This window comes from Eleginops maclovinus, chromosome 11 (assembly GCF_036324505.1).
Source record: "Eleginops maclovinus isolate JMC-PN-2008 ecotype Puerto Natales chromosome 11, JC_Emac_rtc_rv5, whole genome shotgun sequence".
Taxonomy (NCBI): Eukaryota; Metazoa; Chordata; class Actinopteri; order Perciformes; family Eleginopidae; genus Eleginops; species Eleginops maclovinus.
In genome coordinates this window covers 7,319,497-7,341,196 of record NC_086359.1, presented here as the reverse complement: position 1 = coordinate 7,341,196, position 21,700 = coordinate 7,319,497, and the positions used below count along the sequence as shown (strand labels likewise).

At 39.6% G+C, this 21,700-nt stretch overlaps 3 protein-coding genes across 5 annotated transcripts; 2 read left to right on the top strand and 1 right to left on the bottom strand.

Moving 5' to 3' along the window:
• Positions 1-1,626: 1,626 nt before the first annotated feature.
• On the bottom strand, positions 1,627-6,163 carry vps36 (vacuolar protein sorting 36 homolog). The gene is made up of 14 exons (XM_063896121.1): positions 5,989-6,163; positions 5,776-5,844; positions 5,597-5,667; positions 5,191-5,305; positions 4,974-5,063; positions 4,390-4,476; positions 3,872-3,904; positions 3,615-3,692; positions 3,241-3,375; positions 3,049-3,114; positions 2,837-2,901; positions 2,399-2,483; positions 2,156-2,232; positions 1,627-1,973 (listed from the first exon to the last, which is right to left on the bottom strand). The coding sequence occupies exons 1-14, from the start codon at positions 6,082-6,084 to the stop codon at positions 1,883-1,885; spliced, it is 1,158 nt and encodes a 385-aa protein (XP_063752191.1). The 5' UTR covers positions 6,085-6,163; the 3' UTR covers positions 1,627-1,882.
• A 244-nt stretch (positions 6,164-6,407) lies between these two features.
• proser1 (proline and serine rich 1) lies at positions 6,408-14,953 on the top strand. 3 transcript variants are annotated; one of them, XM_063896154.1, is made up of 13 exons: positions 6,408-7,024; positions 7,102-7,167; positions 7,618-7,686; positions 7,880-7,974; positions 8,120-8,213; positions 8,552-8,662; positions 9,002-9,103; positions 9,682-9,760; positions 10,031-10,123; positions 11,180-11,683; positions 12,269-12,479; positions 13,545-13,689; positions 13,812-14,953. In XM_063896154.1, the coding sequence occupies exons 1-13, from the start codon at positions 6,980-6,982 to the stop codon at positions 13,926-13,928; spliced, it is 1,731 nt and encodes a 576-aa protein (XP_063752224.1). In that variant the 5' UTR covers positions 6,408-6,979; the 3' UTR covers positions 13,929-14,953. The 3 variants fall into 3 exon arrangements, with proteins under 3 accessions (XP_063752224.1, XP_063752222.1, XP_063752223.1); XM_063896152.1 differs by having other exon boundaries at positions 11,180-12,479; XM_063896153.1 differs by lacking the exon at positions 10,031-10,123 and having other exon boundaries at positions 11,180-12,479.
• Positions 14,954-16,099: 1,146 nt separating this feature from the next.
• On the top strand, positions 16,100-19,889 carry stoml3b (stomatin (EPB72)-like 3b). The gene is made up of 7 exons (XM_063895795.1): positions 16,100-16,264; positions 17,823-17,926; positions 18,034-18,106; positions 18,247-18,329; positions 18,415-18,618; positions 18,741-18,875; positions 19,031-19,889. The coding sequence occupies exons 1-7, from the start codon at positions 16,186-16,188 to the stop codon at positions 19,217-19,219; spliced, it is 867 nt and encodes a 288-aa protein (XP_063751865.1). The 5' UTR covers positions 16,100-16,185; the 3' UTR covers positions 19,220-19,889.
• Positions 19,890-21,700: the final 1,811 nt, after the last annotated feature.

Genomic DNA, 21,700 nt, shown 5'->3' with positions numbered 1-21,700 from the left:
TCGTATCTTATTGGGCCCTGAAGGTCTGTGATAAAATAAATAGTCCAATTAATATCAGTTTCCAAAACATTGTTTGTGCAGCACATTCACAGGCAGATTAATTTGTGAAAGTTGACGTTTATATACATTATAGGTAAAGAACATGATATTAACTAAAGCACAAATTAAAGATAGTTTCCTCGTCGGCTAGCATTGCACTGTTTTAAGTGAATCATTAAAGAGATTGTTATCTGTTTTAAAAAAAGTTTCCTGGGTCATGTGACTACATACAGAAAAATGTAATATAATTTAAGCCTTCAAGAAGCAGTCACATAAATCTTATTCATGGCCAGCGGTTGTTTAAAGATAACATCTAAAAGGAAACTCATGATAAAGTCATATGGATATTCAGACAGGATAGCATTGTGTATCCCCAGTTGTCCCAGGAAGGCAAGGTAACAAAATTCATCATTGTACACAATGCAGTCAGGATAGTAAACAGCAGAACTATTTATCTCACAAAATCAGATTAACTTCCCCCTATACAGATGAGTGAAGAGTCTTCCGTCTCTAAACCACAGATAAAAGAAAACTACGATTTGGGCAGATAGTCAATCAGCATATTAATTAACTTAAAAATGCACCATGAGTAAATCCATTTTAGCATGGACGAACGGGACCTATTTTGTTTAGAAAAAGTATGTCAATGTCGTACACGAGTCCCTAATTATTGTATTCAGAAGTACCTCAGCTCTCAAGCTTCCTTGAAAACAATTACGTATGCTTTATCAATACATGAACAGCATGGCAGGGTAATCTAATCAGCTAAAGAGCTCTGCAGACCTTCATTTTCTTCACACAGTCGGCTGAAAACAGGAAGCTTCTTTTGCGATGGAACCCCTTCACTGTTCAGCTCAACTCACAATAGGACCAAAGAAAAAGCCTTACAAGAACAGAGATTGAGATACTAATATGTTAGCTTATTCTGTTATTGCATGCCTTTTTTTTTTACCTGCAATGCCACTTTTGCTGTAACAAATGTACATTTCCCCACTGTGGGACTAATAAAGGATTTCTGATTCTGATCAGATTCTAAAAAAAAAAGTACGGAGTAGCACGTGCAGCAGAAAGTAAAGTATCCACATTTAGACAAGATACTAAGATTCAGTGGGATTTACTTATATAACCTCTGCTATTGAAGGGATTAATCCACCGTGAATCGAACAGGCAGCAGAACAGGCATTTTATCTTGGGTCTTTTGTTGGATGTAGTCTAGACAAAACCAATTACATTAAATTAAAGTTTGACTGGACAAACAACAAAAATCATGCTTTTAAAAAGGGACAACATTGAGAGACTAAAACAAGATCAAGGATGTCATGGTAGGCTATTTAAATGAATGGAAACTTGGATGTTCTCTCCATTCTCAGAAGATGAGACGGAGTGACATGCTTCATTACCTAAGTATTTATAACAAAACATTTTATTTGGAATTTGGAAAACACTTATTATAATATTCAACAAGTACTAAAACAAGGTATGAGCTGTGACAAAATGCACAGTGTATATTCCAGTAGGTACATTTTCCCAAACCTATTTATTACTCAACTCACATGATGATCACTCCATCAAGCAAAGCAATTTGGGAACATGTTCATGTACAGTATTTATTTGCAGGATTCTTTATCACCTTATCAGCTCTTAGACCTATATAAAAAGAGCTTGTCATACATACAGTGGATTGCAATATCTAACATGACTACAACCGTTTAAAAATCATGAATACAGCAGGCACTCTGCTGCTGTAGACCAGTAAGTACATGTAATGGTACCACATCAGCCCACCAGTAAAGACAGTGTAGCCAAGTTGAAGATATGTTTTTCTATCTAAGATAAAATCACTCTAAGCAGTTGAAAAGAGATTTGGGTAGAATCTCAAACCCTCCACAGAGTCATCCCGACAGAGGTGGCCCATCTTCTCAGCCAGCAACAACCTGAAGGTGAGGAGGGGGTAAGGAGGGGGGGGGACACAAACATGAAGAAGAAAAACACAAGAGTGACTGAAAGAAATAATGAACAATAAAATCAGAAAACAGTGAATTTTTTCTTTGTTTAACAATTATATGTACCCTAACAGACAGACCGTCTCATGTGTATCCATGAGCAGGTTACTTACCGCTCTTTTGACAGAAGAACAGAGAGACCCAAGAGCTTCGCAAACTCCTCTGCTGTCAGAGAACCTTTGTCGGTCACCTGAACAAGGGAAAGATGATGACATAAGAGAGGGAATTAATCCAAGAGCTTTAAAACCTAAAGGTGTTTGCTCAATATTTAAACTATAAACATCCAAGACAGCATGCTGCTTGATCAGTCAAAAGAGTGCCAATGTCAGTAAAGTGTTTGAAACTGTTAAGCTTACATTGTCCAGTGCTGAAGATATCATTTCCTCCTCGCTATGAGACTGCAGTTGGACCACCATCACACCACTGTCAAACACACGTAGCCTACAAAGAAGACAAAATGCATGAAGGAAAGTGTAAGATAAAGACAGATCTATACTGAATGTTGTTTCATTAAGCTAAATAGCGAGCTACATAACAGCAACCAGTCGGGGGTATTAGCACCAGCGTGTAGGAGAAACAGGCCATAGTTTATGTTGGAAACCATGGGTACTGAAAGGAAATGACAGTCACAAAGGGCTGGACAATACTTCCAACAACAGGAAGCCAGGCAGGAAAAGTCTGGACTTTGTGAAGCAGGCGCCAACACCCTGCCTTGTATGGCTATAATAATCACAGAAGCTGGTCTTTAAATGAAGGAATGAATAAAAGTGCGCACAAAGACAAACAATGCTCACCTCAACGGTAGCTTCAACGACTCAAACATCTTGCATGCGTTTACCAAATCTTCTGGAGATAAAAGCTGTGGAAAGAGAAAGAAAAGTAACCTCAGTTTCTACCAAAGATATTTGTGTGTAGAATGAATGTATAGATTGCAATGTTGGGTATCATCAGTTCAACTAGAATGGACATGCCTACTCAAGTATGATCTGTAGTAAATTTAGTTTACCTCCATCCCCCTGGCACGATTTACGAGACAGTACACCTCAGTGAGAGCCATCATACCCCCACGCTCCTGAGATATTAGAGAGTGGTAGAAAGAGAGTAAGGGAAACAGAGTCAAAAAACCATAGAATTGAAAGCACGGTGTTTGATATTAGCTGGCTTAGAAAAAACGTGACTCACAACAATGTACACCCACCTCTAAAGGGGCCTGCAGCATATCTCCCAGCTGTTTAGCCAGCTGCATATGGTAATGTGTACCTGTTCCATACGTTTCCCTGGTAACAGGGTTGGCAATACCCATGCTGAGCAGGTAGGACTTGAACCGTATCGTCTAAAAAAGCAGATAAAAATAAAATTGAACTAACTGAAAACCAAATTGTGGGCATTAAAGAGGTAACATTGCATGATGTAGCAACATCATGCAGTCTTAAGCATTTCTGTAAAATCGTCCAGTGGGGTTTGAAAGTAAAACTAAGACGCCTTAACTATTGTGCAGTTATTTTCAGTCATTTGAAACCACGTCCATTGTCCTCCAGTTTCTGTGTGTGATTATGTCGGTCAAGTTCTTACCTCGTCTTCTGTAATGTCTCCCTGCTTGTCTTTGATCTTGCTGGCTATAGATCTGGAAAGCTCCACCATCTCTTTAGCCTGTTAGACAGTCAAAATCCCAACACATGTCAGTAAATGAGCTTAACGAAGTTATCAGTGGTTAAGATGTTTAAATAATCATCTAGTAGTATAATGGATTACATCTAAGAAGGCTTATAATTTTGTTAGAACATATGCTACAGGGAAATGTGAACATACAAAAGGACAGCATTAATTACCTTCACCATCAGCTTACTGAGGTCCTCAAAAGCCTGGAAAAAAGATTCTAAATGAGTGATATTGCTAAAAAATGTTAAGGATTAAATAAACAACAACACTTTATGGCTACATATATCATTCCAGAGCAACCTCACCACTCCTCTAGCTACAACTAAACTGTCCCCCTAGCTATAAACCCACATTTGTTTTAGTCTTATACTTTTATAAACCTTAGAGTTTCAGTTTTATTTCTCTTTATTATATTCAATACAGTTGATCTTACAGCAGCTGTATAACTTCATGGATGCCTAAAGTGTGTCAGCCACAGTGGCTGTGGTCAGCTTGGATTCATGTCAGTCTCAATAAATTCAATGCTGACAAGTTCTTGGCAGTTAAAAACAGTCACACAAACTTTGAAAACTATCCACCCTGTTTTCTCAGAATCAATACAGTATTTTTCTGTCAAAATATGGCAAACATAAAGCTTAAGCTTGGAGCTTTAAGGATACATATATCTAAATATTTCAATGTACAGTACCTCAGAAATGTTTTTGTCTGTTTCTTTCCTCTTCTCCTCTATCTTCCTCTCAATGCCAACAATCCCCACGGCACGTGTTCTTCCTGCCTACATGACCATAAAGGAAAGAAAGAAATACTTACTGTAGCATGCAGGCACATTTTAAAGAAGCCCCCAAATGACAAGGAATGTCAAACAGTGAGGAGGGAACATTTTGTGGTTCACAGCTTTTAGAGGACCTAAATCAATTTGAGTGTTACTGTACTATTTCCTAGTGTTTATCCCAAAAATATGATTAATGTAATCTAATTTGGAGACACATGAGTACATGTAAATGAAATTACTAGAGAGTGACAGCCTACACAGAAGGTTACTTATACATCGGTGCGAGTCCTGCTGTGGTATACTCGACTTATACATTGTAATGACATTTTCTACCTATTGATATATATATATGTCACTTTCCTATACCAAGGATATAGCGACAACACTGCCATCGAGTGGAATAACATTTGAACTGACATTTTAGAATCCAAGAATATTAGAGACATTTAGAAGAAAATATATTAGTTTAATTAAAAAGGAGCATTTGTTGAGCTACTTACCTGTGAGGTAGTTCCTGCGGAGATGGGTTGTGACACTGGTGTACTCTCCCATCTTTTCCGAGTCATTTCTTCTGTTAGTCTCCTGTGAAACTGTAAGCAGATGACAGTTTCATAAAATAAATCATCAAAAACAGTTTTCAATTCAGATGGCTTGATAGGCTGAAACATATTTCCAAAAAGTTGAAGCATTTTTAACTACTTGTAACAGAAGAAGTACCTCAATCTGCCCGTGTTCCTTGAAGGACAGCTTGATGAAGGGGTACTTGCTGTTTTGGTAGGGACCCGGCTCCTTATTGGCAGGTGTTTCTTGCAGGTGGATAATTATTTTTGCACTACAGGATAAAATGGGTCAAAAGTTAATACAGTATTTTCATCCTTAAACATTTTCTTACTATTTTGCTGATGCTTTGGACAATTTGATCATCATCCAACCACTAATTAAGGGGATAGGATCCAGTTCCAGAAAAGGCTGTTAATTGGACTTTGATTTCGGAATTTCCTGTCAGGTTACACATTTAGGTATAAAAACACCCAAAACACACAACATGTGCTTATTTTTAATGAAATACTTCATCGATATTTGTCTTTTGTGTTGATAGAAACCACACAATATACTTCCTCACCTCTTTCCTATCCCTGCAGCTTGCTCCTCAAAGAAGATAATCTGTGACAGGGGCATGGCAATACAGCATTCCTACAGGTGACAGGAGAAATACTGAAGTCATAATGAGAGACGGCAAATGTGAAAATACAAATGTGTGATCAACAGCACAAACTCTCCGCACTATCAATGCTGTCTTACATGATTCTTTACGTCCCTCCAGATCAACCGATGTGTGCTCAACAAGGCAACTCCAACATCCAGTTTAGCCTGGTGCAACGACAAAAACATACATACATCATGTTCCTATATCTTATCACCTAGACAATAATTAGTGTTATTTAGCTTTCTGATTAAATTGTTGCATGTACGTTTAAGGTATTGTGTTGTTCTGTATGGCCATCAGAAGTATACCTTATCGTCCCCGTCATACAGCCTGACACCCCGTTGCTGAATCACCAACGTTTCATTAATTTCTAAGAGCCCATTTGACCACGAAAAGCGGTCCATTTTTACTATTTTAGATAATATTCCTTATTCTACTCCTCTGCCGAGACCATTGTGTTTACTTCCTGTATGCTTTCAGCAACTGGCCTGGTTTTGCCTGATTAGAAACACAGATATAGAACATCAAATAATAAAAGTTATATTTCATTATATTAATTATTGTATTGAATGTAACTTAACTCCTTGTGGCCAAATCAATACCCAAACTAGCTGTAATAATCTTGTTTTCTGAAAGTATTTGCTATTTGGTGTGTTTTTCTGACAGGCTGCTTCTCGTGGGTCCTTTCCCGGTGTTGACGTTACTACCGCCAGCTGTCAGAGGAAGCTACAGAGCGATTTTGCTGCTATCTATCCTAGCGCGTTATTATGAATTTGTTCATGAATTTCCGAATTATCCAATCTTGATCGTAATCATCCCTTGGAACGAATTTAAGTTAAGCCCAAATGAACAGATGTGCAAAGAAATCCGCTTTATTTAGTGTATGTTTCGTAGACTTTGATCAGAATTAAGGTAGCTGTAGCTGGCTAGCTTGTTGTTAGCAACGGACACATCTGGTGCCGACAGGTTTTGCTCTGCAGACACAGCTTCTCTTGTTTGGAAGTCATTGTTCATGGGCTGAATGTTGTTTTTTTTACATATGGACTGTAAAGATCATGCAACTTTATTAGGGAGCTAATGATTTACTGCGAATTTGCAGTGTTTTAAATTAAGCCTTTGCAGCATTATGCATTTAAATCAATAGCGTTGGATCATTGACATAGTACTAAGACTTATAAAGTCATCCGAATGCTTTTTATGTTAAATCATATTATTTTTTGACTTGCAAAACATTTATTTACCACCTGCGTGGTATATTGACTTTATTGAAGAGACGAAAGTTTGTTTTTATCAACAAACATGGATAAGAAGTCATTTGATATAGTATTGGATGAAATAAAAAAGGTAAGGTGTGTCTGAACTTAAATATACTATGCAATTTAACATTTCATTGTTTGTTAATGTATCCCTCTGTGTTTCAGTGCGTCCTGACCGATCAGCGGATCAAAGCCATAGAGCAGGTGCATGGATATTTCTCCAGTGAGCAGGTAACTATCCTAACAGCACTATGTCATTTGGTGTGTATCCCTCTGTTTATATGCAAAGTGAAACATGTAGAACCTCTTGCTGACCATAAAGTGTATTTTCACCACACATTGTTTGGCCGCCACAAAGCTTTTAAACAGACATTTAATACAAAGATAGTCTTCACATTCCTTCACATGCCTCATATATGTATCTGATAGTATTATTAGTTAGTATTTACATTAAACCAATGCTACATATAGGTCGACTTAAAATGTAATTGGGTTCTGTTATGTTATATCAGCATTCAAATCTATTTGCAATGGTTGGTTTTCACTTAAAATAGGACCACACATAGCCTATAGTGTTGACATTTTTTGTACTAGCAAATAACAGTGGATTACTACTTTCCTACTAAAGTAGTAAAGCTCTAGCGGTATTGTAAATTGTAACACTGTCTTGAATATCTTCAGGTGATGGAGATACTGAAGTATTTCTCATGGGCAGAGCCACAGATCAAAGCAGTTAAAGCTCTTCAGCATGTGAGTAACTTCTGTTTTTAATTCAAAATGTATGTGTCACATTTATACATTTGGTTTTTGTTTTAAATTAAGGTAATCTATGTCTGTTAAAACAACTACACCATCAAATGATGCTGTTGAAAGTTGAATATTGCCACCTGTGTGATGATTATTTTTTAAGTGTTAACCTTAAATATGTTCTTTTGCCTTTTAGAAAATGGTTGCAATCCCTACAACAAAAGTTGCAAATATCCTAAACTGTTTCACCTTCTCAAAGGACAGACTGGTTGTCCTGGAACTAATAGCTTTGTGAGTACATTTAGAAAATGCATTTGAGCACCCTCAATTATAACACTTAAAGTGAAATGTTGTTCTCTAATATCAACCGCTTTGGTTTCACTAATTGGTTACCTGTTCAATATTTTATTTTTGTTCCCATTAATGAACCACACAGGAACATTTCAGATGCTCAGAATTATCGCCCTGTGGAGGATCTTTTTCGCATACACTTGTCTGAGAAGAAGCGTGCCCACAGGATACTGGAGCAAGTAAGTTCACCTTTACAACTCCATGGTGTAGTTTGTGTTCTAGGTAGGTGAGCATTGAAGACCTGTTTTTTTTATTGTGTGTTTAAGTATCAAAAGCCCTTGTGGAATCCTTATGATAGCCATAAAGCCCTGGGGAACAGCTGTTGCATAGCAAGATTTTCAGGGAAAGCAATGGATGCAATAACAAAAGTATAAAGCAATCTAAGATCACACTCTTACACTAGCGGTGCAGAATGTGTGAATACCTAATCTTAATATTATCTTATGTTTATTGCATGCTGTTCACACAAGCAAACACACACTTGGTTTCTAAAAGAAAACTACCTCTGTTGCACTAGGTATTTAAGGTTGGCTGCAAGGCTCCTGTTGCCATGATCTCCTCCTGTGGTATGATACCAGGAAATCCATACCCTAAAGGCAAACCCAGCCTGGTCACTGGCACATTCCCTGTAAGTATATGCATGGCTCTCTGTTTCTGAATCACCACCATCTAATGAAATAAAGGGGGACTTTAGAATACATCTTAATTGGATTTGTACTTATATTTTACTTGTAAAGTTGTCATAAACAACATTGTGTATATAACATATGAAAGCTGAAGAAGGAATATTACTGTTGATATCACGTGGTTTCTCACTCAGTGGCTTACAAAATGACCCACTAAGTTTATTTCCTTGACTGTGAGATAGCAAGATATCAAAGCAAATAATTATTAATAATGAAACAATAAACAATGCTCAAAAGTTGCCTGTCTTTTAAAAAGAAATCTATTGTGTTTACGAACACAGGGAATCCCCCCAGTGAAGAAAGAAGGCGAGAAGAAAGAAGACACTTCAAACAATCTGGAGGGAAAAGGAATTTCTGCTCGTATTATTGGACCTTTCAAACCTGTAAGCGCTAGAGTTTTTAATCCTGGGACGATGTAATAAGGCATGGAGTCCCCAGAGAAACCTTATGACTGAGTGACGAGGCCTCAAATGACTAATTATATTGCTTACACTTGATAAAAAAACAACCTCAATGTCATGCCATGGTTATATAAGCTATTTAAATATGACAGTGAGTGCTGGGATTCATTAAATACTGTACAATAGCACAATAATGCATATGCATACAGAAGGAACTAAGTAAATATGAGTAAGAACAAATATCCGGTCACTCATTTTATAAAGATGTAAAGCATGGAAATTAAAACGTCTGCTTGAACTCTGGAATAATTACATAAAAAACAACCACATTATACTGCATAATATTGCCTTATTTGTTGAGCTTTAAAGTGACCATCAACAGCACTGGTTTGACATTTGTTACATTTACTTTTTGGTTTCTACTCAGAGTAATTATCAATGTAGTCAAAGTGTTAGATGACTTTTATCGCCCTTTGAAAACTTGCATTTCAGATTCACAGAAAGAAACAGAACTTGTTCTTTCTTTAAATGTTTTGTAACTTTTTCTTATTTTTATCTAGTTTCCATCAACCTACAACCCTCATCGGCCTGTGCCGTACCCTATACCACCGTGCCGTCCACATGCCACTATCGCACCAAGTAAGAAATTACCCACTTACACGCCCTAATGCTTACCCCCCCGCCCTGTAATCGATCACTGTTTGCTAGTTTATGATAACACGGATATGTTAGATAGAGGAGGAAGTCGTGACGCTGCTTTGTGTGGTTTGAGTTACAATAACACTTTTTTTGTTGTTGTGGTTCAGGTATATTCAGAAGTGAGGTGCGTTGTGTGTGTGTGTGATATTACAGCTGTGTGTTTGTGTGAATGCGTGGTGGATGCTGTTAATATTTGCAACTGCTACTCAGGTGCGTACAACAACGCAGGCCTTGTTTCTATGGGAGGGGTTATAACATCCAGCGTGGCCCCTCCCCCCTACAACTCCACCCACAAAGTAGCAGGTATGATTCGATAGAAGCTTGTGTGTGTGTGACAGCAAATAGGCACTCCTCGAAGCTTGCTGCCTAACTAGCTGGCATGCTGCTTACCTGCACTTCTCAAGTTTGAAAAGCGATTTTCTGCTAGAGAATGTGCTTCTGACTTCTGGAGTACACTGAGTGACCAGAAAAAGAAACCCCCTTGCATCATACATTTTAAACTGAACCAATAAAACAGCTGCTGTTTTGGATTCCTTCTATATCATCATGTTTAGGGGGGATTTCTTATATATTAGAACTCAATATATCCAACGGAACTAAGTATCTGTTCTCCTCTAACATGTATGTACGAAAATGGTCAATATAATACAATCCAGCACAACTTCACACTATGATATCTTCACACTAATATCTAAAACCGTGGTCAAAAACTGTTATTACTTTTTTCTCAGTTCAGCAGTTTTCTGGTCAGTCAGTGCAGGAGTATGCTTTAGTGAACTGGGTTGGGTCTGTGGTCGCCTGGACTGGGAAAAGCTTCACACTAATGTCCCTAATGTTTTTCTTTCTTGATTCATCGCTATGTGCTGGCATTTAACATGCATCGCTTGGGTTAACATTTGTTTTTGAACGCACTCTCTCATCAGTTTTTACAGTTGAAATTCATCTTTGGGGAGATACGTGGCTTGACACACTAAGATGTGTCAAGTTTACAAATGTCAGTAGCAGTGTTTGCATAAGCACAGTGTGTGGTGAAAGTTATTCAGCAAGCCAAATAAGTTATACAAATATTTCCCCAAAGGTAATATAAGACATATTCCAATCTTGAAAATTGGGATTAGTAAAACGCAGTGTTGCTCTCTTTGGCTTTTCCTCCCGCTGTGTCTCTCCTCTCTTTTTTAAGATGTGAGTGGATGCTTATTCTTGGTTCTGAACATATCCCCTCTTTCTTTTGGAATGATTGAGACATGAAAACAAATGTTGCTATTGTGTATTCAGTTTTGATTCAAACACCCTCTTGGATACAAGAAGGCATTATTTAAAATGACCTTTTCACTAACTCTGATCTTTCTCTCCCTCCAGGTTACGCCAAGCCAGGCAATCCTCAGCATACCACACCTGGAGTCAAAAGCGGGCCCCTCCTCATTCCTCATGGGTCCACGCCTTCAACCCCTAACCCACATCAGGCTTCTCCTGCTCAGCCGCTTCCCACGACCCCTATCACGCCGGTTTTCCCCGGCATGGTGCCCTCTCACAACCCTAATGTCCCCTCTCTCTCCCCTGCTCCATCCCCATCGGTGATCAAAGCAGGTCCTCAGACCCCCGGTGGCCATTCTACACCTACACCTTCATCTGTCATTAAAGCCCACACTCCTTCAGGCACCCCTTGTGGAACTCCTGTCCCCGGCAGGAGCTTCTCCCCTTCCCCCTTTCACGCTATTTCCCGACCAGGCACCCCTGCCTCCCGCGGCGGCCCTGACCCCTTATCTCAGACGAACTCCATGGGCTCCACTCAGCAGAGATCTTTTTCTCAGTCCACAGACCACCAGTCAGGACTCGGTCACCCTGGCATGCACCTACAAGCAGGTAATCCCTCTGGGTCAGTGATCCGAAGTTACACCCCCTCTGGACCCACCACTCCAGTTAATCCGAGCAACTCCACCCAAGGCCTCAGTCCCAAACCCTCCCCCGCTCATGCTGCACAGATTCAGGCTGCTATGATGCAGGCGGGAGTCCTGAACAGACACACTGGGGGAAGCAACAGTGGCAGCAACAGCCCTGTGCCCTCTGCCTTCAAGGGAACTTCTCGCTCTGGCACACCGTCTGTTAGCTCTCTTGTGGTAGCAGGTTCTGCCCAGGCGGCTTTAGCCCGTTCCTTTGGTCTGTCCCACCCCTCAGGTTCTCCTCAAGTATCGCTCGCTAATGCAGTGGCTCTCTCCGGCCTCCAAGCCTTATCCTCCAGCCAAGCACCCTCTCATTATCCTGGCCTGTCCCACTTCCCCTCACTCCCCCCTTCCTCCATGCCTTCATCTATATCGGCAATGCCTCCCTCCTCCAACATGTCTAACCATCAACAAGCCTCCATGTACCCAGGCATGGCTCCCAACGTTGCCCCCGGTGGAGGGTCCCCTTTCGGTCTGGGCCTCACCTCTGCCCCCTCTATGTTCCCAGGCCTTCCGCCTGGTCATAGCCCCGCTGGCTACCCAGGGTTGGGGGTTTCAGGAGGGCACGGTGCTGGGAGCCCTGTGTTGTCTTCATTCATGGGACTGCCGGGAGCCTCTTCCTCTTCAGTAGCGGCAGCAGCAGCCGCAGCCGGAGTTCCATCATCATCGCCGGTGTTACCAGGCTTTGCGTCTGCTTTCAGCTCCAACTTCCAGCCTGGGTCAGTAAGCTTTCAAACACTTTAACTGCACATAAGGCCATGTTACTGTATGTATGGATAGCTAAAATAAACCTGTTGATTAATAGCCTTCATGAAATTAGCACAGTTGCAATTTACTCATAATGTTATTCTGTGTTTTCAAACTGTGCTATCTGTTCATTAACCTCATGGAGTTTCTGAATTTCCAGTAAACAAACTATTTTTTAGTCAGAATTATTTTTTAGATAATTTCCAGTGGTTGTAAAAAGGGCATAAATGTTGATCGATTTTCCACTCAAGGTTTGATGAGTGCAAAGTCCACTTGTGCTTCTCACGAGTATAAGGCTACACTTTGGTTTGTGTCTCAGATAAATGTTTCCATCCAGGCCATATATTCAGTATGTTATCTCGTCATGGTATAAGTGTTGCACAAACTTGAACCTCACCTTATGTTGACATTTCATGTACATAAGAGGCAGGTGGTGGCATTCTTGCAAGATCATTCAATTAGAAAGCAAGTCAAGTAAGAGAAAAAGCAACATATTTCAATGTGTGTGTAACTATTTCCCCCCTTTCTTAATAGTATGTTGCTCCAACTGTTGGATATTGTGTAAAAAAATACTCCACTCTTATGTAAAACACAGCCAGTTTACATTTAGTTTTTTGTAAGTATTATACAAACCTGATAAATAGTTAGCTGGTCAGCTTCTGAGGGGCTGCTAGAGAGAATTTGTTACAGTTAGAAGTACCCTGGCTGTTTCAAGTGTTTGTGCTTAGCTAATTTAAAGGCTAAGCTTTAGCCTCATTGTTAAACGAACAGATTAGAGAAAGTGATACTGATTTTCTCCTCTTATGCTTCACATTTTTACTTAATTTCCAGATCAACAAGAGAGCTATTTTAGCATCCCATACTCACCTTAAATGGTCCCGATTTCAATTTACTAGGTTTGATATGCCATTTAGGTATAGATAAATAAGCACTGTAAGTATTATTTTGTTGTAAACCCAGTCGTTTAAGATAAATGTGGCATAATATAATTAAGATAACAATGTGGAGCCTGACAGTAATTAATCTGCGTGTCACAGGTTGAGCAGTGGGCTCCAGCCTCCAGGAAGCAGCGGGTTCCCCGGGTTGCTGTCCTTCCCCGGTATGCCGGGCTTCTCTCCCTCTGGCTCTCCTGCTGGCCTCGGTGGCCTCCACAACCAAGCCATGCAGTCTGCCTTGCTACAGGTACACACACACACACACACACACACACACACACACACACACACACACACACACAACTGTGGCAGAAAAAGTATTTTAACGTCAGTTTAATTTGGACTCTTTTTTTAATGCTCTTGTTTCAGGCTCATCCCAACTCTTTGGAGAACTTCCCTCCCAATAGTTTCGCAAATTACCCTCCAGGCCCAGGGAACACCTTCCCCCTTCAACCAGGCCTGCACCCCCAGCTGGGTTGGCAGTGAAACCCACAATACACTTTGAAAGACACTATCATAAAACCTGCCCTACCCCTGAGCAGCTGACATGTTTTATGTTTTGGCCTTGAACCCACAGGACAGATAGTTGGGTTAATGATCATGTATTTTACGGCCAGAATTACTACAACAAGTAACACTATCATGAAAACTGGTGAAATAATGTTTGGGGGAGATGGCATTTTTCCCATTTTATTCATAGTGAACGGTTGTAAATATCAGGTTTAAAAGTTGTTCAGTTTTTTAAAGTATACCGTGACCGGTTTTAATGTTAGCTGGACTTGGCTGTTTTTAATCAAGTTTGTCAACATTTATTAGTGAATGATGAACAATAGAAATGAAATTTTAAACTGTAGAGGATATCATGTAATGAATTGACAGTATCCTCATGTAGTATTTTATCCAATGTGCAGTCTAAGGATAATGACTGCCCTGAACTGAACATTGTGTTATGAAATGTGTAGATGACATACTGAACTGTATGGCGCAGTAATATTTTGAAATGGGCCCAACATAAATGTTTGTTTCTTTGTACAGCTCCACTGTGTGTGTTTTTTTCAGTGAACTGTCACTTCACCTTGGGCTGTCAGCGGTTTACTGTGATTCACATTTGTTTACAAGTTCATTTTTAAAGATGTCACCCTGCTAGTGCTATTGTTACAGTATTTGACAGCATTTACTGTACATCTCAGAACATGGGGAGACATTTGAGATGAACAGACGTGTTTATTTTCCTGTGTTTTCGTTGCCCTTTTTTTCTGTCTTTGCACCTGTTTTATTATTTTGTCAGTAAACTGCTGGTTGCTGTAGCTATACCTTTATTCTGTGTAATGCCATGTCTACTAGGAAAACGCTTTGTTTAATTAATGAAGGTGGATAGAACAACGTGTAGATAAATAATAATGCTATGAAGGAGGGGCTGTTATTTGCTTTTTAACTGGTGTAACAATCATCAACTATGTGACTTTTTAATAAAAGGGGGCCAAGATCAAACAAGGCCAAGAAGTTTAAAAGGCTCATGTTCATATGTTATCAGCAAAGTGAAGGTCAGAAATAAAGATTCATGGAAAAAGAAAGACTTAATCAACTGTATAGTTGTTAAATATTACAAAGTACAGCTTCAAAAACAGACGGATATTTGAATCTGGACCGAAGGCTTTCAGGTTTTTCACAAGTATTATAAACATTTAACAGCCTACTTACAGTCCATTGAGGAGTCTACAGGGCTTCATGAGCATCCGTAATATTACACAATCCAAGTGATGCCATCAGTCATTAGTCACGGGACCTTATTGTAACACCAAGTCATGGGATATCCTGTGAGCAAATTCCACTTTCCGTTATTCAAATATTTTCCATTCTAGTCAAACTTTGACCACTGTTATCTTCTTTTCCAAACCTGTTAAATTAACCTTATTTTATCAATTATGGATGATGGAAATGTATTAATGAAAAAACTGAATGTATATGTATAAAAAGATCTGAATCATGCATGCTTGCATTAATTAATTTCCTATCATGTCACTTAGTAATATTAACAATTATTTGACTACCAGGTCCTTCACATTGCTATTTATTCTATAACATGTAGTGTCTTATTAATGTAACAAGCACGTTCCTGTGACTACAACAAGTCTTTTCTTTACAATCTGCAGATGATGGCCTCGCTTAAGCCAGATAATTTAAAACACATAATGAATTTCACCTATTTTGTAGCCATTGATCAATGATAGACCCTCTACACAAAGAGATCTATCAAATAAAATGTAATCCAGTTTTACAGAGTTAGCAGAGCTCATAATATATCCACAAATTCATAGCGTTTAAGCAGTTCTTCATCCTAGTAGGAAGTAACATTTAAAAGGTTCAGCATTTGGTTAGAAGTGGTAGGTGTACTAACAAAGTAGCTTTTGGGAAACCTCTTAGTGTATACGCTGGGAAATAATGCATATAATCATTTTTATCTAAATTATTAGTATTTAAAATATCCTTCTATACAACTAAAAAGGATTTCTTTATTTCATGAAAATGTTGCTACATATTTGACAACACTGAGATTATCCAGTAATGCATCAACTACATGATAATTGCACTCTGTTGATGGTTAAACTGATGTCAGAGCCCCACCTCTGAGCTGGATTACATTGCAGCATTACAGCTTTAAAAGGCTGGGTGACTCCCACTTGATCCGACACACTTCAACAAACCTTCTCTACACACTTCCCCTCTCACTTTGAACCAACACATGGAAATGGAGGACCAGATGGAAAGCCAGAAGAGAGAGAGACGCGGTCCTGGTGGCGTAAGCAAAGAAGATTTAATATGTAAGTAAAACCAGCTTTTCTTTTACTGTCTTTTTTCTGAGCTTAAGTGTCACACAATTGTGTTTAGTCATTACGTTTTTAAGTAAAATACTAACAAAACCAGACTTGTTTTAATGCTTAAATCAACACAAGGGTTGTTTGTCTTTCCCTGGGGCACAAGTCCCACCTTGAATGTATATTGTCATTATGTGGTTATCTATGTAAGCAGCTGTGTATTGTATGATGCATACATTGGAGCTCACTTGTGCGAGGCAGGGGCAAAGTAGAACACCATCGTCATAGAGACAGAAATCACATGTCACCAAGATAAGGTTCCCTCCCAACAGCATGTGACTGAGTGTTTGTGTGTGTTTCCCTCCAATTATGTGCTGTGTGTGTGGGGGGGGGGGGGGGGGGATGGGGGGGTTTGTGTAGCCATGCTCTGTGTAGCCAGAGCTGTCATGTCACAGTTTGCTTCTGTGTAAATGCCCATTAGTTGTGTCGCTGATAATGGCTCCTTTTTATGTCATATCATCTTGCAGCATTATCATTTTCCAAGTCTTTGTTATGAACAACCTGTTGTACAGGATCAAGTTACATAGAGGGCTGTGTACACATCAACCTCTTTCACCCAGTTGACAAATAGATCATTTGTGTATAATTCCAATTAAAACGTCTTCCATCAAAATACATAATGAGGATTGCCAGCAACCATCAAAAGTCTCTCTTCACCAGTCATTATCCTCGAACTCGTGAAACAGTCTAAATGCATTTGCAATGCTCTCTAATGCGCACTTATGCTTGCAACATTTCCTTTAGTTCTACCACAACACTGCATTTCCTGTGGTTTGACTTAGACAGACAATACAATGTTTTTCAGGATATGAAAACCAGAGAGACAGCCATGAAGTTGGCCATGAATGAGTATTGATTATAATAAAATCATCCATTCCTGACTATGTAATACTTTTTGTGCTGAAGAATGAACCATAGACACATCTGTGACTTTGATTCGGTGTGACTATGTCCAAATGAAAGCTGTTTTGTCTTAAACATGAGGTTAACCATGTGATAGCTTCTCAAGTAAAGACTAAACAAAAACTAGGAAGTGGAGCTTTCCCTTACTTAATGACTTCTTTTTGTTTATTTCTGTTACAAAAGCACTACCCCATGATCATGTTTCATGGGTAAACATTTTACTGATTGCATTCTTTGTGCGAGAGTTTCTCTGTTTGTAAACCGCCTCCTTCAGTGAAAGATCTAAGTTGAAAAGTGATCCATTAATGGTGTGGAATTTGAGTGTTGTCATTAGTTAAGGGTTGAAAGCTTTCCTTCATTTTGTCAGTTAAAGGGCCAAACACATCACTTCCTCTTCAACATCATTTCAAAATAGTTTTCGATCAGTGACCTTATGGATTTTTATAGCAGATGTCACATATCCCCTCTCCATATTACCTCTTCCTTCTCTCTTGACACAAGCCTGATTACATCTCTTAATTTGCATTTCATTTTTTTTCATTTCGTATTTGTTTTGTGATTTTCCCAGTATGTTAACCGAACTGTCACTTTGTCTCTCTAGCTGAACGGACAGGAAATTTGGGATGCATTGGTTGGTTCCTGGTCATTCTCTCGGGCATGTTGACAATAATCCTCCTTCCATTCACCGTCTGGTTTTGTCTGAAGGTGAGTAAACTACAGTAAATGAGCACAGTGGGTTGAAGAGCAAAATAAACTTCAAATTTGAACGTGATTTGAGTTTATGCTGTGGTGTTTCTTTTTGTGTTTTGCAGATTGTCAAGGAGTATGAGCGCGCTGTCATCTTTAGACTAGGCCGTATCCCAGACAAGAAGGCTAAAGGACCCGGTAGGAAAACATACAATTTAAATACATTACCTTTTTGGCTTATAAAGATTTCTGGATAGGGGTTATCATTTCTGGCAAAAACGATTTAATTTCAGATTGATACAAAATAGTAATTTCATGTTTTCATGTTTTTTCCTCAGGGATTTTCTTTATTTTGCCATGCACTGATTCCATCGTGACAGTGGATTTGCGAACGGTTTCATTTGACATCCCACCACAAGAGGTAGGGTTTTGCACACTGAAAAACATACTAAATATTTTAGTTCAAATCTTCAGAATTAAAAACATGTAATGTCTTCCCTCTCTAGATCCTGACCAAGGACTCAGTTACAGTATCGGTGGACGGAGTGGTGTACTTCAGGGTCAATGACCCCATCGCCTCTGTGGCCAACGTTTCTAATGCTGACTTCGCCACCCGTCTGCTGGCTCAAACCACCCTCAGAAATGTCTTGGGGACTAAGAATCTGGCTGAGCTCCTGTCCGACCGTGAGGGCATCGCTCACAGCATGCAGGTACAGGAAACTATATGGCTCCAGAAATCATAATGTGTACTGAACAAAAGAGAAGTGTTTTCATTTGTTTTTTGTCAATTCCATTGCTAGCTGCAGTTTTGAACTCTTTCTGTCTTTTTAAGAACAACTTGGATGAAGCCACAGACGACTGGGGCATCAAGGTGGAGCGTGTGGAGATTAAAGACGTGAAGCTGCCACATCAGCTGCAGAGGGCCATGGCAGCAGAAGCAGAGGCTTCACGAGAGGCCAGAGCTAAGGTAGGGTCACATAGCACGACACATAGCCTACCGTACCTGCATACAGTTGTATATAATTCACTGTAAAACACAATGTGCATTATTTTTTAGGTTTTTGTTTTACGGCTTGTTCATTTGAATGGCATCCTAATCTCTCTTTCTTGATCAACGTCCAGGTGATTGCAGCAGAGGGTGAGATGAATGCGTCTCGGGCCCTGAAGGAGGCGTCCCTCGTGATCGCAGAGTCTCCGTCAGGACTGCAGCTTCGCTACCTGCAGACTCTCAACACCATCGCAGCAGAGAAGAACTCCACCATCATCTTCCCCCTGCCCATGGATATGTTGACTCCCTTCCTGCGAAAGTGACACCTCAATTTGTCCTACCACTTACAGCCACTTGAGAAAGAAACACATGTGACTCTTTGTCATGTTGTCAGGATACAAATGCCTATTTATGCATGGTTGAAATGTTTTCAGACTGATCATAAAAAACCTTTATGGTTTAAATAGTCAAGCGATCAGGCATGGCCTACTGACAAAATGCATTCTGAAAATTGTATGTGTTGTTAAAATTATAATAATTGTGTCTGATTTTATAAGATGTATTGTTGGTCAATTGCATATTTTGATACTTAATATATTAACGAACTGTTAAGTCTTTATTCTCATTTAAATACTTATAGCACCTCTGTTGCCTGACTCTTTTATCCCTGAGATGATGTCTGCAATATTAGTTTACTTTTTCCTTTCCAACAGCATATATATTTATTGTTGGTAAGTTTAGAATTTGTGAGAAATACAAGAAAAATATTTTATCTGCGCCTTTTTTGAAAGAAAGTAGAAATAGCCACAAGATGACAAAAAGTGTGACACCAGCTTACTCTAAACCTAGTAGTTTTGTCCAAGTACATGCTTGTGTTTTAGACCTGTGCTGAATTGTTACACTATGCTGGTGTAACCCAGGTTCTTAGGGCCTTAATTCAGTTATCAGCTCATTGTCGAAATAAATAGATAAATAAATACATTCGTGTTTTTATGTGTGAGATAAATGGGTGGGTTTGATTTGAAGTGATCTTACATAGGAGGAATGAATAGGATTTTTTATTGAAATCTTGAATATGACAATAAATGGATTGAAGAGAATTGGTATACACAGGTTGGCAGCACGGTAGATTTGGTAAAGGGGGCATTTTGTTGGATTTGTGTGGCGGGTGTGACTTTCTGGAAGTGCGGGAGGCAGTGACCGGGAGTTTACATGACCTGGCGAATCGGACGCCGTCGCGACGTGCGTATCGTTCGCGCTCTCTCTCTCCCGGACCGACGTCGGGGCTGCTGCACGCTTGCTTTCGCAAAGTGCTGTAGAGGCTAATGTAGAGAGCAAAATGTCTGGCTGTTGGGTCGCTATTTTGGTCGCCGCAGAGAGCAAGACCCCCTTTTCTTTGTTGCTGTGTGTTTGGTTGGTGGATCGCGCGTTCTACAAGAAGGGACGAACGAGAGCGTGAGTAGTACATAGTAGTGTTTATTAGGGCTGAACGATTAATTGCATTTGCGATAATATCGCGATATGACAAAACGAGATTTTCCAAGCAAAGGCTGCGATTTGACTGGTCACGTGATCTGGTCACGTTACTTGCGAGCGAGCCGAGCGGAGCGAGCAAACAGGGAAAGAAGTCAACGCTGCGCTTGAACCTGTTGCACAATGACCTCAGGCTCGTCAGAAGAGTTCACGGCTGGAAGTTTGGTACCAAAGAGGGGCAGGCACGTCAGTTGTGTGGAATTATTTTGGCTTTAAAAAGGAAGATGCTGCGCAACGTCAGGTATTGTGCAGAACGTGCCTCGCTACTGTTGCTACCTCACGAGGTTCACGATTGTAATCACGATTGATTGATTTATTGCTTGTGTTTGTTGAAAAATACATGAGAAGAGGACCTTGAAAAAATAATCGCATATTAAATTACAATTGCAATATTGAGGAAAAAAATCGCAATTAGATTATTTTCCAAAATCGTTCAGCCCTAGTGTTTATTAGCTCCCGTGGCGCTAGTTTAGCATTAGCCACTTGAACTTCGCTAAATTGCATTGTCAGAACACGCTTTGCTGAACTCCGGTGTCCCTATTTCTTTAAAAGTGTTGCCTGGACGACGAGAGCCGTGAAACCTGCATTTGTGCCGGAGAATAGATGTGTGTGCGTGAGCCTCTGGTGAGTAAACTTTGTATATGGATGCACATGGAGTTACATGTGCATATCCTAGTGTTCATACGGAGAGATGTTAATTTCATATGTTGTGTTTAACAATTGTTCATGTTAGGGTGGTTAATTATATTACCCTCACCTCGTGTGTTTTTGTGAGAGTGAGTGGCGGGAAAAAAGGGTAATGGTGCAGCCATTTGTTTCATGTTAGTTATGATTATAGTGTTTATGTAAAAGTATATATTTTTTAATGAGGACATTGTAATAACCCTCCTTTTGGCCTATATAGGCTGGGTTTTTTAAAATGTTCTTTTCTATATTCTTTTCTTTAGGTTCCTGTTTCAAGATCTACATGAAGACTTCTTCTACTGAGACTCTCCCAGTTCTGTAAGGTAGAGGGGACTCAGTAGTCGTGGCGAGCTACCCAAAACAGAGCTGTGTATTAGTGAGTTAGGATTTGGACTGTGAATTGTGATTTGATATCTTGTGTGTGTTGACATTTTATTTTTTTAATGATTTTTATTTTTCTCATTCCCTTTACCCAATACAATTTAACACGTAAAACTTACCTGTTGGTTGTGCGGCTCCTTTATTCTTCCACTCAATGCAGATTGCAAATACCCCTTTCTCCTATAGCGAATCTAGACTTCAGATTA

Coding starts and splice junctions, on each gene's coding strand:
- vps36 (XM_063896121.1), bottom strand. CDS start 6,084: ATGGACCGCTTTTCGTGGTCAAATGGGCTCTTAGAAATTAATGAAACG. Junction 5,306..5,596: donor GCTGCAGGGATAGGAAAGAG/GTGAGGAAGTAT, acceptor TTTATCCTGTAG/TGCAAAAATAATTATCCACC. Junction 2,902..3,048: donor ATCGTGCCAGGGGGATGGAG/GTAAACTAAATT, acceptor CTCTTTCCACAG/CTTTTATCTCCAGAAGATTT.
- stoml3b (XM_063895795.1), top strand. CDS start 16,186: ATGGAAATGGAGGACCAGATGGAAAGCCAGAAGAGAGAGAGACGCGGT. Junction 16,265..17,822: donor AAGCAAAGAAGATTTAATAT/GTAAGTAAAACC, acceptor TTGTCTCTCTAG/CTGAACGGACAGGAAATTTG. Junction 18,330..18,414: donor TTGACATCCCACCACAAGAG/GTAGGGTTTTGC, acceptor TTCCCTCTCTAG/ATCCTGACCAAGGACTCAGT.
- proser1 (XM_063896152.1), top strand. CDS start 6,980: ATGGATAAGAAGTCATTTGATATAGTATTGGATGAAATAAAAAAG. Junction 7,687..7,879: donor CAGTTAAAGCTCTTCAGCAT/GTGAGTAACTTC, acceptor TTTGCCTTTTAG/AAAATGGTTGCAATCCCTAC. Junction 7,975..8,119: donor GTCCTGGAACTAATAGCTTT/GTGAGTACATTT, acceptor TGAACCACACAG/GAACATTTCAGATGCTCAGA.